Below are 11,304 nucleotides of genomic sequence, written 5' to 3' on the forward strand. Positions count from 1 at the left end.
TGATTAAAGCTTTTTACCTCCCACCAATACAGGAGGAGGTTGAAGCTGCTTTGACCCCTGGCTGTGCACCAGCTCGGGACCTGGCGAGATTAAAAGGCCCTCGGAGGAGATCTCAGACGTCTGACGGTGCAGTTGTGCTTGGTCAGGATTGGAGCTGTCCACAGCAAGAGGTGGCGGCCCTGGAAGCTGTCACTCGTGGCAGCCTGCTCTGGCTTCCTGAGCAGGGCCTCAGCCCAAGGCTGTGCCAGCAGCTCTGCAGGAGAGGCTCTTTGCAAAGCTCAGGCTTGCTGTAGACCAGGTAAGACTCCTCCAAGCCTAACAGCCAGGGTCACAAATGCTCACTCCAGTGAAGCCTTCCCCAGCTGTCCTCTGGAACAGCAGCAGTTCCCTTCCCAGAGCAGCTTCCTCCTGGTGGGGTGGGGGGGGACAGCCTTGGGGAGCTGGAGGCCTGGGCAGGCAGCAGAGTGCCTGAGAGGTGCTTGCTGCACTGAAGTCCCCTCCAAAGCTGAGCCTCAGGCTCTGCCCAGGGGCTGGGCTTTGAATGGCAGTGCCCCATTGCTGCTGGCTGCCTTGGCAGCTGGTGCCAGCTGCTGACTGCACAGTGGAGGAGGTTCTTGTTCAGCAGAGCAGGCTGCCAGCTCCAGGGGCAGGTCTGTCTGTGCTGCTGGAGCTAAGCACCGAGCCAGCCTCACAGGGCTTAGCAGCCCAGTGCAGACCTTCACCTCCACAAACCTCTGGTACTGAATTTTTGGGGTTTTTAGATTTAGCTGAAGAATTTTCTGAGTTATCTGAAGATCTGACTCTGATCTCTGTGAAACCCCACAATTAGTTTAATGCTTTGCATTCACCCCAAAGCTGTGCTTATCTTCTGGCACCTTCATACCCCACTGCAACTCTGGTCTCCAACTGCAGGTGAAATGTTTATCCCCAGCTAAAGACTGGCAGCCAAGCTTGGGCAAGATTCTTTATTGGAGCTCAGCTGAACACAACCTGAGGTTCACCTCATACTGGAGCAGCCAAGAAAGCAGCTCAGGCAGAGCTGCAGTTTGTGCTGCTTCCAGAGGTCAGTCTGAGGTGAACTGACCTCTGCTACGCCAAGGAAGCTTTTTTCCTCCTGCGGGGAGGCTTCTTGACCCTGTTCGGGTTTGGGACAAGCTTCTGGATTTTCAGAGGCTGCAGAACCACGTGTGCAAGCTGAGGCTGCAGGCTTGCTGTGTGCTTCCTCTTCTGGCTGGGAAGCTCATCCCCCGATGCTGCTGCCAGCTGCTTGGGCTCCTCGTCCTCAGAGGAGTCAGACTGCAGCTGAGCCAGGGGCTCCTGACTTGTGCCCTGGAACCAGGGCACCTCCAGCGCTGGGATCCTGGGGATGATTGCTTCCACTGCCTCACTGAAGGCATCGGCCTGCTTCTTAAAGCCCAGTGCCAGGGTGGAGGCCAAGCCGAGCAGCGGTGCCAGGGTCTGGCTGAGCCGTGGCACCTGGCCGGCCGGCGTGGCACGGCTGGCGCTCAGCTGGATCAGGTGGGTTGTCAGCAGGGCAGGGCTGGCAGACTTGCACACCAGCAGCAGGAGCAGCTGGTTCCTTTCCAGGGCCTTTGTCACTTCGTTCACTCCAATAGCAAGCTGCCTCCTGATGCCTATGTCTGTCCATCCTGCTGCCTGCCTGCGGCTGCCTGGTGCCTCCTCCCCAGGCTGCTCGGCGCCGCTGGCATCGCAGTGTCCTTCCGCTTGGCTTTTGCCAGGGGAATGTTTTTTCCTTCTTGGAGTCTCAACCTTTTTCAGCCCAATGTGTTTGATCCTTTCTTCCAAGGTGTGCAGGATGAACCTCATGTCCTCCCCATCGATGGGCTTCCACTGCAACACGAAGGGGTTGTCCAGGCAGGTCTTCACACTCGCTTTCTTCTCCTTGCGCAGCACTGCTCTCCCCTTCTCCACTGCAGCCATCCTGGGCGGCACCTCTGCCACCCCAGCTGTGGGGGAGAGAGACAAAGGTGAGTTCAGACCCTGCCCTCCTCTGTGGGCACTACCACCTGAGTACCAGTGGAGACATGGAGGTGTGGGTGCAGGCCTGGTAGCACAGGCAGTCCCCAGGCTCCTGCTTGGGATACTCTTCCCCAGCTCCTCATTGAATCAGTTGCACCTTCACTGCTGCACAGACTGCAGGGCAAGAGCAGCTCAGGCCTCGCAGCTGCACAGACTGCAGGGCAAGAGCAGCTTGGGTTCCACAGCAGGCAGACCCAGGACGTTTCTCTCTCCTGCTTGCTCAGGCAGGCACAGGGACAGGATTTGTGCACAGCTCTTGAGTGGCAGCCTTTAGAGCTTCAAAAGGTAGCAGTTTGCCAGCCTCATCTGCTCGAGGCTGAAATCTTTGATGAGACGGAGTTAGAAATACAGAATGCTGGAACGGTTTGGGTTGAAAGAGATCTTAGAAACCATCCAGCCCCCTGCCATGGGCAGGGACAGCTCCCACCAGCACAGCTTGCTCAGGGCCTCATCCAGCCTGCAACACCTCCAGGCATGGAGCCTTCTCAGCTTCTCTGGACAATCTGCTCCAGAGCCTCACCACCCTCGGGGGCAGGAGTCGCTTCCTCACGGCTCGTCTCAACCCTGCTGCCTCCAGTCTGATGCCATCCCCCCTCGTCCTGTCACCCCATGCCCTTCTCACGAGACCCTCCCTGGCTCTGCTGGGTCTGCAGCTCAGGGTTCTGGTTTATAAAGCCCTCAGTTAGGGATGCTCTGGTGACCTCTTACAAAGCCAGCAACTAACAGCCTGGTGCGTGCGAAGCGAGCGAAGCGGCAGCGCTGGCCCGGAGGCAGGGCTCGGCTCCCGGCGGCGCCGCGGCGCTAAATCGCATGCGGCACGGAAAAGCGAACCAGGCCGAGCCGCTCCGGCGGGTAGCAGGGCCCCGGCGCCTCGCTTCCTGCGGAAGGGAGCCCGGGAAACGCCGCCCGCCCTCACCCCGCCAGAAGCCGCTGCCCGAAAGCTCCCTCCGGAGCGCTCCGCGGAGGCCTTCCGCCGGCTGCCGCTGGAGAAGCGCGGCTGGTGCTAGGCCGCGCCGAGCGGGGCCCTGCGGCAGGACTCTGCTCGTCGCCTCGCCGCTGCCGCGGCCTCCGCCGCTCCTTCGCCCGCCAGGCCGCAGCAGAGCCCGAGCCACCGCCGCCGAGCCAGCCCTACCCCCGGCGCGGTCCCCGGCGCGGTCCCCGGCGCGGTCCCCGGCGCGGTCCCCGGCGCGGTCCCCGGCGCGGTCCCCGGCGCGGTCCCCGGCGCGGTCCCCGGCGCGGTCCCCGGCGCGGTCCCCGGCGCGGTCCCCGGCGCGGTCCCCGGCGCACGCTGCGTCCGGCGCACGCCGGCCCCGCCCCGGGGGCGTGGTCTCTGCCCCTTGTCCCGCCCCAGGCAGGGTCCGGAGCGGATGGCGGCAGGAGGAGGCAGGCAGCGGCAGGCAGCGGCAGGGTGCTGGGTCCGGCGCTTGGGCGCCTGCAGCGCGGTCTCGGCACCGGCGAGGAAGTTGTTGGCAGAGAGAGTGATTGGCACTGGAATGGGCTGCCCAGGGAGGTGGTGGAGTCGCTGTGCCTGGAGGTGTTGAAGCCAAGCCTGGCTGGGGCACTTAGTGCCATGGTCTGGTTGGTTGGCCAGGGCTGGGTGAGCTTGGAGGTCTCTGCCAACCTGGCTGATGCTGTGGTGATGCTGAGAGGGCTGCAGCAGCTCTGCTGTGAGGACAGGCTGAGAGAGTTGGGGCTCTGCAGCCTGGAGAGGAGAAGGCTTGGAGGAGACCTTGGAGTGGCCTTGCAGGATCTGAAGGGGCTAGAGGAGGGCTGGGGAGGGACTATTGACAAGGTCTGGGAATGAGAGGATGAGGAGGAATGGGTTTGAAGTGGCAGGGGGGAGATTCAAACTGGATGCTAGGAAAGGGTTCTTTGCAGTGAGGTTGGTGAGACACTGGCACAGGCTGCCCAGGGAGGTGTTCAGGACCAGGTTGGATGAGGCCTTGAGTGACCTGTTCTAATGGGAGGTGTCCTTGCCTGTGGCAGGGGGCTGGAACTGGCTGAGCTTTGAGGTCCCTTCCAAACTAAACCCTTCTGTGATACTGAGCTGCCTTCAGCTAAGGGCATTCACCTCTGCAGCCTCTCAGGTTGTTAGGTTTTGTTCTTTCTAAGATCTCCTTTTATTCACTGAAATTTACCTGTGTCCTATTTGGGGCCTGCCTTAACCTAACCTGGGCTTGACCTGAAGCTAACTATTTGCCATAAAGAAATCCTTGCCAGTGAGGCTGGGCAGACACTGGCACAGACTGCCCAGGGAGGCTGTGGATGCCTCCTCCCTGGAGGTTCTAAAGGCCAAGCTGGATGAGGCTTGGAGCAAGCTGGGCTGCAGGAGTTGTCCCTGCCCGCGGCAGGGGGTTGGGGCTGGATGATCTGGAAGGTCCTTTTCAAGCCACTCTGATTCTATAGCTTTGACCTGGCCTTCACCTGAAGTTAGTTAATTTAACTTAGACTTCACCTGAAGTTAATTGTTTGAACCTGACTTAGGCTGAAGTTAACTTAACCTGACCTTAAGAAGAAGGGAGCCACTCTTTAATGTGGGTTTGTAGCAGTCAGTGGACTTGGGAATGCTGGAGCAGATCTCAGCGTCGTTGAGCCGTGCTGGAGCAGTGAGGAACGCGGGGGGGCAGGCACACAGATCGTCTGAGCTGGCAGAGCAGGTGTGCGGGGATGGACCTGTCCTGTCCCTCCGCTGGCTGCCGGCGAGGTGCCAGCTCCGTTCAGACTGGTTTTGGTGGCTGCAGGCTGGGTGCCAGCTCCGTTCAGACTGGTTTTGGTGGCTGCAGGCTGGGTGCCAGCTCCGTTCAGACTGGTTTTGGTGGCTGCAGGCTGGGTGCCAGCTCCGTTCAGAATGGTTTTGGTGGCTGCAGGCTGGGTGCCAGCTCCGTTCAGACTGGTTTTGGTGGCTGCAGGCTGGGTGCCAGCTCCGTTCAGACTGGTTTTGGTGGCTGCAGGCTGGGTGCCAGCTCCGTTCAGACTGGTTTTGGTGGCTGCAGGCTGGGTGCCAGCTCCGTTCAGACTGGTTTTGGTGGCTGCAGGCTGGGTGCCAGCTCCGTTCAGACTGGTTTTGGTGGCTGCAGGCTGGGTGCCAGCTCCGTTCAGACTGGTTTTGGTGGCTGCAGGCTGGGTGCCAGCTCCGTTCAGACTGGTTTTGGTGGCTGCAGGCTGGGTGCCAGCTCCGTTCAGACTGGTTTTGGTGGCTGCAGGCTGGGTGCCAGCTCCGTTCAGACTGGTTTTGGTGGCTGCAGGCTGGGTGCCAGCTCCGTTCAGACTGGTTTTGGTGGCTGCAGGCTGGGTGCCAGCTCCGTTCAGACTGGTTTTGGTGGCTGTATTTCATGGAGCAGAGCAGCGCCCAGCGGGTTTTGCAGGCTCCCCGGATGATTTGGGTTGGGCTCCGTGCGTGCGGCGCCGCTGCTGTGGTACTCTCTGTTTTCCAGCTACAGCTGGAGGAGGTGAGGGCACAGCAGCCGGAGCTGGGCCGGCTGTGGTCCGACCCGCTCGGGACGCCCCCGAGCAAACGGCTTGGCAGTGCTGCCGTGCCTCGGCCGCTCGGCTGGCAGCCTCGTCCTCAGGGGTGTGCAAATGAGCTCGGGCGTTGTGACGGCACCGGCGTGTGCCCGGTGCCACCTCCCGCCGGCCCAGCGCTGCTGCCTGCCCAGCTGCCGCCCCCCGCCCTCTGCGGAGCTCGGCCCCCGCTGCCGCCCCTTAGCGCAAGCGCCGCGGCCGCGCTGCAGGAGAGTGAGGCCGGTCCCTGCGCATCCTCCGGCGTCATGACCCTGCAGGTAAGGAGCTGCTGCTCGGAGAGCAGAGGGAGAGGAGCAAAGGAGAGGGGAGCAGAGCTGCGGTGCAGTGCCGCGGGAGTACTGCTGCAGACCCGAGGTCTGCTTCTGGCGGGGAGGTTTGCGGCAGGCTTTGGAGCTTAACTCGTTGCTTGTTCCAAGCGAGGGTGAGAGACTTGCTGCTTGCTCGGAGCTACTACCGCTAGCTCGGGTCGTTTGCTGAAGGCTTGCCTCTGCAGAGCTCGCCCGAATGGTTTCCCCTGCTGTGTGCCCGGACTGGGCGTGCAGGCAGAGGTAGGAGCGTGGCTGGGACCTGAGGTGACATCAGGTGTGGGAGGAGGAGGGAAGCTTCTGCCGCGGCGTGGGTGGGTAGCTCCTGCGGGAGCTGCGGGAGTTCCCAGGGCTGTGTTTCGGTAGGGCAGCTCCTGCCTTCTCGCCGGGACTGCAGATCCAAATGGTTCCTCGCTGCTGCCTTGGCAGAGAGCGCGGAGCGCTGCCCTTGCCTTGCCCGTGCCCTGCTGGCTCAGGCTGTTCCTCATGAGCTCTCGGTTATCCCTTTCACCCCCAGCCCTTCAGCCCAGGCTGACCCCCCGCGGGCCGTGGCGCTGTGCGGGCAGGGAGCAGCACAATGCTCTGACCTAGATGCAGGCAGCGCAGTGCCAGCAGCTCCCTCCTGAGCTGCAGTGCTGTGCAGTGGCACAGAGGGTGCATTGTGGTGTCCTGCACGCACGAGGGGGGACTCTTTCTCCAGTGGGGCCGAGCTGCCAAATCCCAGCATAACAGCAGCTTTGTCAGGCAGAGAGCTGAAGCGAGAGATTGTCCTGCTCTGCCTTCAGCCGGCTCTAGAGAAGAGATGCGTTAGCTGAGGGCTGAGCCAGCAGTCACCGGCAGCCTGGGCTGGGAGGATGCTGAAGGGCTGGAACCTCTGCCTGGCGAGGAGAGGCTGACAGCCCTGGGGCTGTTGAGTCTGGAGAAGAGCAGCCCCAGAGGGGATCTCATCACTATCTGAGCCGTGGGGGGCAAGCAGCTCCTTGCTGTCTGCTGTGACTCACAAAACTCAGTGCTGGAATCCCAGGCTCACCGATGTCAGGGGTTGGAACGGGCTCAAGGAGATCACAGAGTCCAACCTCCCTGCCAGAGCAGGACCATCCAATCTAGCACAGGGCACACAGGAACACATCCAGACAGGCCTGGAAAGGCTCCAGAGAAGGAGACTCCACAGCCTCTCTGGGCAGCCTGTGCCAGGGCTCTGGGACCCTTCCAGGCAAGAAGTTCCCCCTTGTGCTGAGCTGGAGCCTCCTGTGCTGCAGCTTCCATCCACTGCTCCTTGTGCTATCCCAGGGAGCAGTGAGCAGAGCCTGTCCCCCCCTCCTGACCCCCAGCCCTCAGATAGTTATAGACATTGATTCAATCCCCTCTCAGGCTTCTCTTCTCCAGACTAAGCAGCCCCAGGGCCCTCAGCCTCTCCTCACCAGGCAGTGCTCCAGTCCCCTCATCATCCTCACAGCCCATTGCTGGGCCCTCTCCAGCAGTTCCTGTCCCTCTTAAGCTGAGGAGCCCAGAACTGAAGGCAGTATCAAGATGAGGTCTCAGCAGGGCAGAGCAGAGGGGCAGGAGAACCTCCCTGGATCTGCTGGGCACACTCTGCTCAATGCCCCCCAGCACCCCATTGCCCTCTCAGCCCCCAGGGCACATTGCTGTGCCAGGGATGCTCTCCCCCAGCACTCCCTGGTCCCTCTCCCTGGGGCTGCTCTCCAGCAGTCACCTCCCAGCCTGGACTGCTGCAGTTTATTATTGCTCCCCAGGGGCAGGACTCTGCACTTGTCCTTGTGAACCTCATTTGGTTCTTCTGTGCCCAGCTCTGTGCCCAGGGCTCTCTGGATGGCAGCACAGCCTGCAGCTGTCTCAGCCAAGCCTCCCAGCTTGGTGTCAGCAGGAACTGAATGTTGCAGCATCCTGCACACTTCTGCAGCAGCAGGCAGCTTTCCTATCCACTCTGCTTTGGCTGCCAGCTGCCATCCATGCCTGTGGAGTACTGGAGCCTGCAGGCAGAGAGCAGGAGAGTGGCACTGGCAGCCAGAGGAGCTGGCTCTGCTCACACAGCTGTGGCACTGCTGCTGCACTGCAGTGCTCCTCTGCCCTCCAGCACTTACTGTTGTGTAGACCAATTATTTATTATTTTTAAACTCAGCTGCAGCTCGGAGTAAAGCTTTTGGTTTGAGCTAAACCAGAGCTCAGCCTCTAAAGCATTAACCCTGAGCTGGGCCAGGAGGTGTTAGGAAATGCTTTAAGCCTTCTCTTTCTGCTGAGCTGGGAAAGCTTCTGCTGCAGTTTGCTCACCTTTCAGGGACTGAAACTGGCACTGAACTAATTCTGACCTTGAACTTTGTAGGAGCAAACATTTTCATTTCCTTTGCCCACAAGGCAGAAGCAAAGCATCTTTTGTGGCCCATATGATCCATTTGGTGTAGCCCTGATCCAGGCTGGCTCAATCCAGTTACTCAAACCAGCTTTCACAACCACTTCAGTTCCTGCTGAAGGGATGATTGTTATTTGTGAGTAAACCAGAGAACCACAGGGTGGCTCAGGCTGGAAGGCAGCTCGGAGCTCCTCTGCTCCAGCCTCCCCACCCTGCCCAGGGACACCTCTCAGCTAGGCTCAGCTGCTCAGGGCCTCATCCAGCCTGGCCTGCAGCACCTCCAGGCAGGAGGCAGCCACAGCCTCCCTGGGCAGCCTGGGCCAGGCTCTCACCACACTCAACAACTTCTGCCTCAGCTCCAAACCCTTCCCCTTGGCCTGGCTCAGAGCCCCTCAGCACAAGTCCCTCTGCAGCCTTCCTGCAGGATGCCTTCAGGCACTGGCAGCAGCTCTGAGGTGCCCCTGGAGCCTTCTCCTCTGCAGGCTGCACCCCCCCAGCTCCTCAGCCTGTGCTCAGGGCAGAGCTGCTGCAGCCCTGGGAGCACCTTTGTGGCCTCCTCTGGCCTCACTCCACAGCTCTGTGTCCTTCTCCTGCTGGGGACAGCAGCACTGGAGGCAGGATTGGAGGTGAGGTCTAAGCCAAGGGGCACAATCCCCTCTCCTGCCCTCTGCCCACACTGCTCTGGCTGCAGCCAGCACTTGGCTGCCTGCTGGGCTGCAGGAGGCACTGCTGGCTGCTGGGGAGCTGCTCAGCACCCAGCACCCCCAAGGCTCTTCCTGCAGAGCTGCTCCCAACTCACCTGGCAGCCAGGCTGGGGCTGACCTGCCCCAGCTGCAGGCCCTTGCACTTTGGGAGTCCATGGGAAACAGAAGAACCTGCTGAGGAGAGCTGATGGGAGGGGCACCTCAGCACTGCTGGCTCAGCTCTTGTGCATGGGCTGGAGCAGAGGGTTTGGGTTCATCTCAACACATGTAAAGTTTTTTGGGGGCTTTGGGCTTTTAATTCTAGACAAAATCCTTTATTTGGCTGGCAGAGTTCCTTAACACTCGCTTCAAAAACTCCAAAGACATCCACAGTCTGCTGCTGTCAAGCTGCTCTTGAAAGAAATCAGACCAAAGGCATCAGGCTGCCAGCTGTGTGCTGCTGTGTTGATACTGAGAGTTAGTTTGGTTAGGAGCAAGCTGCACAGGCACAGTTCCACTTGGTGGGCTGCAAAGCTGGGATTCAAGGCTCTGGTCTGGAAGTCATTTGGTTGAGAATGGGATGTGGTAGCTCTGTATGAAAGGATCAAGTTCCAGTGCTTGAAGTGGACCAGGTTTGGAACCTAGCTAATGAACATCCTAGATCCTAGGGTGGTTTGGGTTGGGAGGGGCCTTAAAGATCATCCAGGTCCACCCCTGAAGGTCCCTTCCAAACCAGACCCTTCTGTGATAAGCAGCAGGGCTGCAGAGCCTGAGCTGGAGCCTGTCCCGAGGTGGGGTGTGGGGGGGAGTGGCTGTGCCCATGAGATGTGTGCTGGTGCCAGGAGTAAATTTACACCTCACTGTAGGTGGGCTCTGGGTATTGGGAGTGCTCCTGGCAGTGCCACTCTTTGTCTGTGTATCTGTGCCAGCTGTTTGTCACCTACTGCAGTGCCAGCAGAGAAATGGGACTGAAGGGCAGGTGGGCAGTGCACCTCAGAGGGTACCCCCAGCTCTGCTGCCCCACTCAGTGCCGCACAGTCAGGGCCAGAAGGCTCCAGAGCCTGCTGCTGGAGTGCAGAGCTGAGGGAGCACCCCCGGGGTGGCAGTGAGGATCGGGGCTGCTCGTGTGGATGTCTGCAGATAGGCTGGCCCTGGGCAGGCTGTGGTGGTTCCACGGGGTGAGATGTGGAACCTGACTTGCTGCAGCAGTGCTGCCAAGCAGGCCTGGTCTCTGCCTAACCTCGAGGTGGGGTCAAAGCTGCTCTGGGAGCCTCAGCTGAGCAGGGCAGTAACTGGGAGTCTCTGATGCCACTGCTGTGCCTGCCGGGCTGGGTGCTGCCAGCACAGCCCTGCAGAGCAAACCTCACCCTTGCTTTTCTCCTCCTTCAGGCTGACTTTGAGGGAGCTGCAGAAGATGTAAAGAAGCTGAAAGCAAGGCCAAGTGACGAGGAGCTGAAGGAGCTGTATGGGTTCTACAAGCAGGCCACCGTTGGAGATGTTAACATTGGTATTGGAGCCACCCCCGGCGCTGTCCCTGCTCCTGCACACCTCACGGCTCCTCCCGTGGCTTGCTGGCACCAAGCAAACCTTGTGCCCAGCTGCAGGGTGCTCAGACCTTTGCCCTTCCTTTGGCAGAGTGCCCAGGCATGCTGGATGTGAAAGGCAAAGCCAAATGGGAGGCCTGGAACCAGAAGAAAGGTGGCACAGCAAGTCCCTTGGCAGTAGGTAGTGGTGACTGCAGGGTGCCAGCCCAAGGTAATGCCTCCTGCTTCCCTTTGCAGGTCTGTCCCAGGAAGATGCCATGAGTGCCTACATCTCCAAAGCAAAAGCAATGGTAGAAAAATATGGGATCTAGAATCCTGGGCAGAATTCCCCACTAATGCCCACCTCCTGAGCTGCTAACGAGCTAACCCTGGAGCCCAGGCCAGCACTAGCTCCTCCCTGCATAGCCTGGCACAGAGCTGGCTGGAAGGGGTAGTCACACTCAGGCTCCATCCTTAGATTGTCTCCTGCCCTGAATAAACCTGAAGCTAGCCAAGCTTTCTGGAAGCACTGTGGCTTTTTGTGGGGGCCCAGCTCTGCTTAGCAAACAGAGAAGCTCCCCAAGGGAAATAATCTGGCTGTGAGTTGTGGCACAGGGGGGGAAGGGTTTGTGCAAGAGGAGGAGAGGGGGAAACAGCAAATAATTTTTGTTGTTCTTCAGACCCAAAGCTGCCACTGCTTATTTTACACAGAGATAAAACCTTCCCCTTTTAAAGGCTTCCAGAGCAGGAACAGAGCAACTCTTAGGCAGGGAAGGGAGAAGGCTCCAGGGAGACCTTCTGGTGGCCTTCCAGTACTGGAAGGAGCTGCTTGGAAGCTGGGGACAGGCTTCTGAGCTGGGCCT

The 11,304-nt window shown here is 60.0% G+C and overlaps 2 protein-coding genes across 4 annotated transcripts; one reads left to right on the plus strand and one right to left on the minus strand.

The window, feature by feature from the left end:
* Positions 1-951: 951 nt before the first annotated feature.
* RPP38 (ribonuclease P/MRP subunit p38) lies at positions 952-3,259 on the minus strand. 2 transcript variants are annotated; one of them, XM_064166871.1, is made up of 2 exons: positions 3,173-3,259; positions 952-1,967 (listed from the first exon to the last, which is right to left on the minus strand). In XM_064166871.1, exon 2 carries the CDS (start codon positions 1,939-1,941, stop codon positions 1,090-1,092), a length of 852 nt encoding a protein of 283 aa, XP_064022941.1. In that variant the 5' UTR covers positions 1,942-1,967; positions 3,173-3,259; the 3' UTR covers positions 952-1,089. The 2 variants fall into 2 exon arrangements, with proteins under 2 accessions (XP_064022941.1, XP_064022940.1); XM_064166870.1 differs by lacking the exon at positions 3,173-3,259 and adding an exon at positions 2,957-3,101.
* Positions 3,260-4,589: 1,330 nt separating this feature from the next.
* Positions 4,590-10,956, plus strand: ACBD7 (acyl-CoA binding domain containing 7). Of its 2 annotated transcripts, none has more exons than XM_064166873.1 (4): positions 4,590-4,697; positions 10,308-10,425; positions 10,554-10,616; positions 10,700-10,956. In XM_064166873.1, the coding sequence occupies exons 1-4, from the start codon at positions 4,605-4,607 to the stop codon at positions 10,771-10,773; spliced, it is 348 nt and encodes a 115-aa protein (XP_064022943.1). In that variant the 5' UTR covers positions 4,590-4,604; the 3' UTR covers positions 10,774-10,956. The 2 variants fall into 2 exon arrangements, with proteins under 2 accessions (XP_064022943.1, XP_064022942.1); XM_064166872.1 differs by lacking the exon at positions 4,590-4,697 and adding an exon at positions 5,358-5,819.
* The last annotated feature ends 348 nt before the right edge of the window (positions 10,957-11,304 follow it).

This window comes from Pogoniulus pusillus, chromosome 28, assembly GCF_015220805.1.
Source record: "Pogoniulus pusillus isolate bPogPus1 chromosome 28, bPogPus1.pri, whole genome shotgun sequence".
NCBI lineage: Eukaryota > Metazoa > Chordata > Aves > Piciformes > Lybiidae > Pogoniulus > Pogoniulus pusillus.

Excerpts from the sequence above, each read along its gene's own strand:
- RPP38 (XM_064166871.1), bottom strand. The coding sequence starts at position 1,941 with ATGGCTGCAGTGGAGAAGGGGAGAGCAGTGCTGCGCAAGGAGAAGAAA.
- ACBD7 (XM_064166872.1), top strand. The coding sequence starts at position 5,373 with ATGGAGCAGAGCAGCGCCCAGCGGGTTTTGCAGGCTCCCCGGATGATT. Across the intron at positions 5,820-10,307 it reads CCGGCGTCATGACCCTGCAG|GCTGACTTTGAGGGAGCTGC; the intron begins GTAAGGAGCTGC and ends CTCCTCCTTCAG. Across the intron at positions 10,426-10,553 it reads CGTTGGAGATGTTAACATTG|AGTGCCCAGGCATGCTGGAT; the intron begins GTATTGGAGCCA and ends TTCCTTTGGCAG.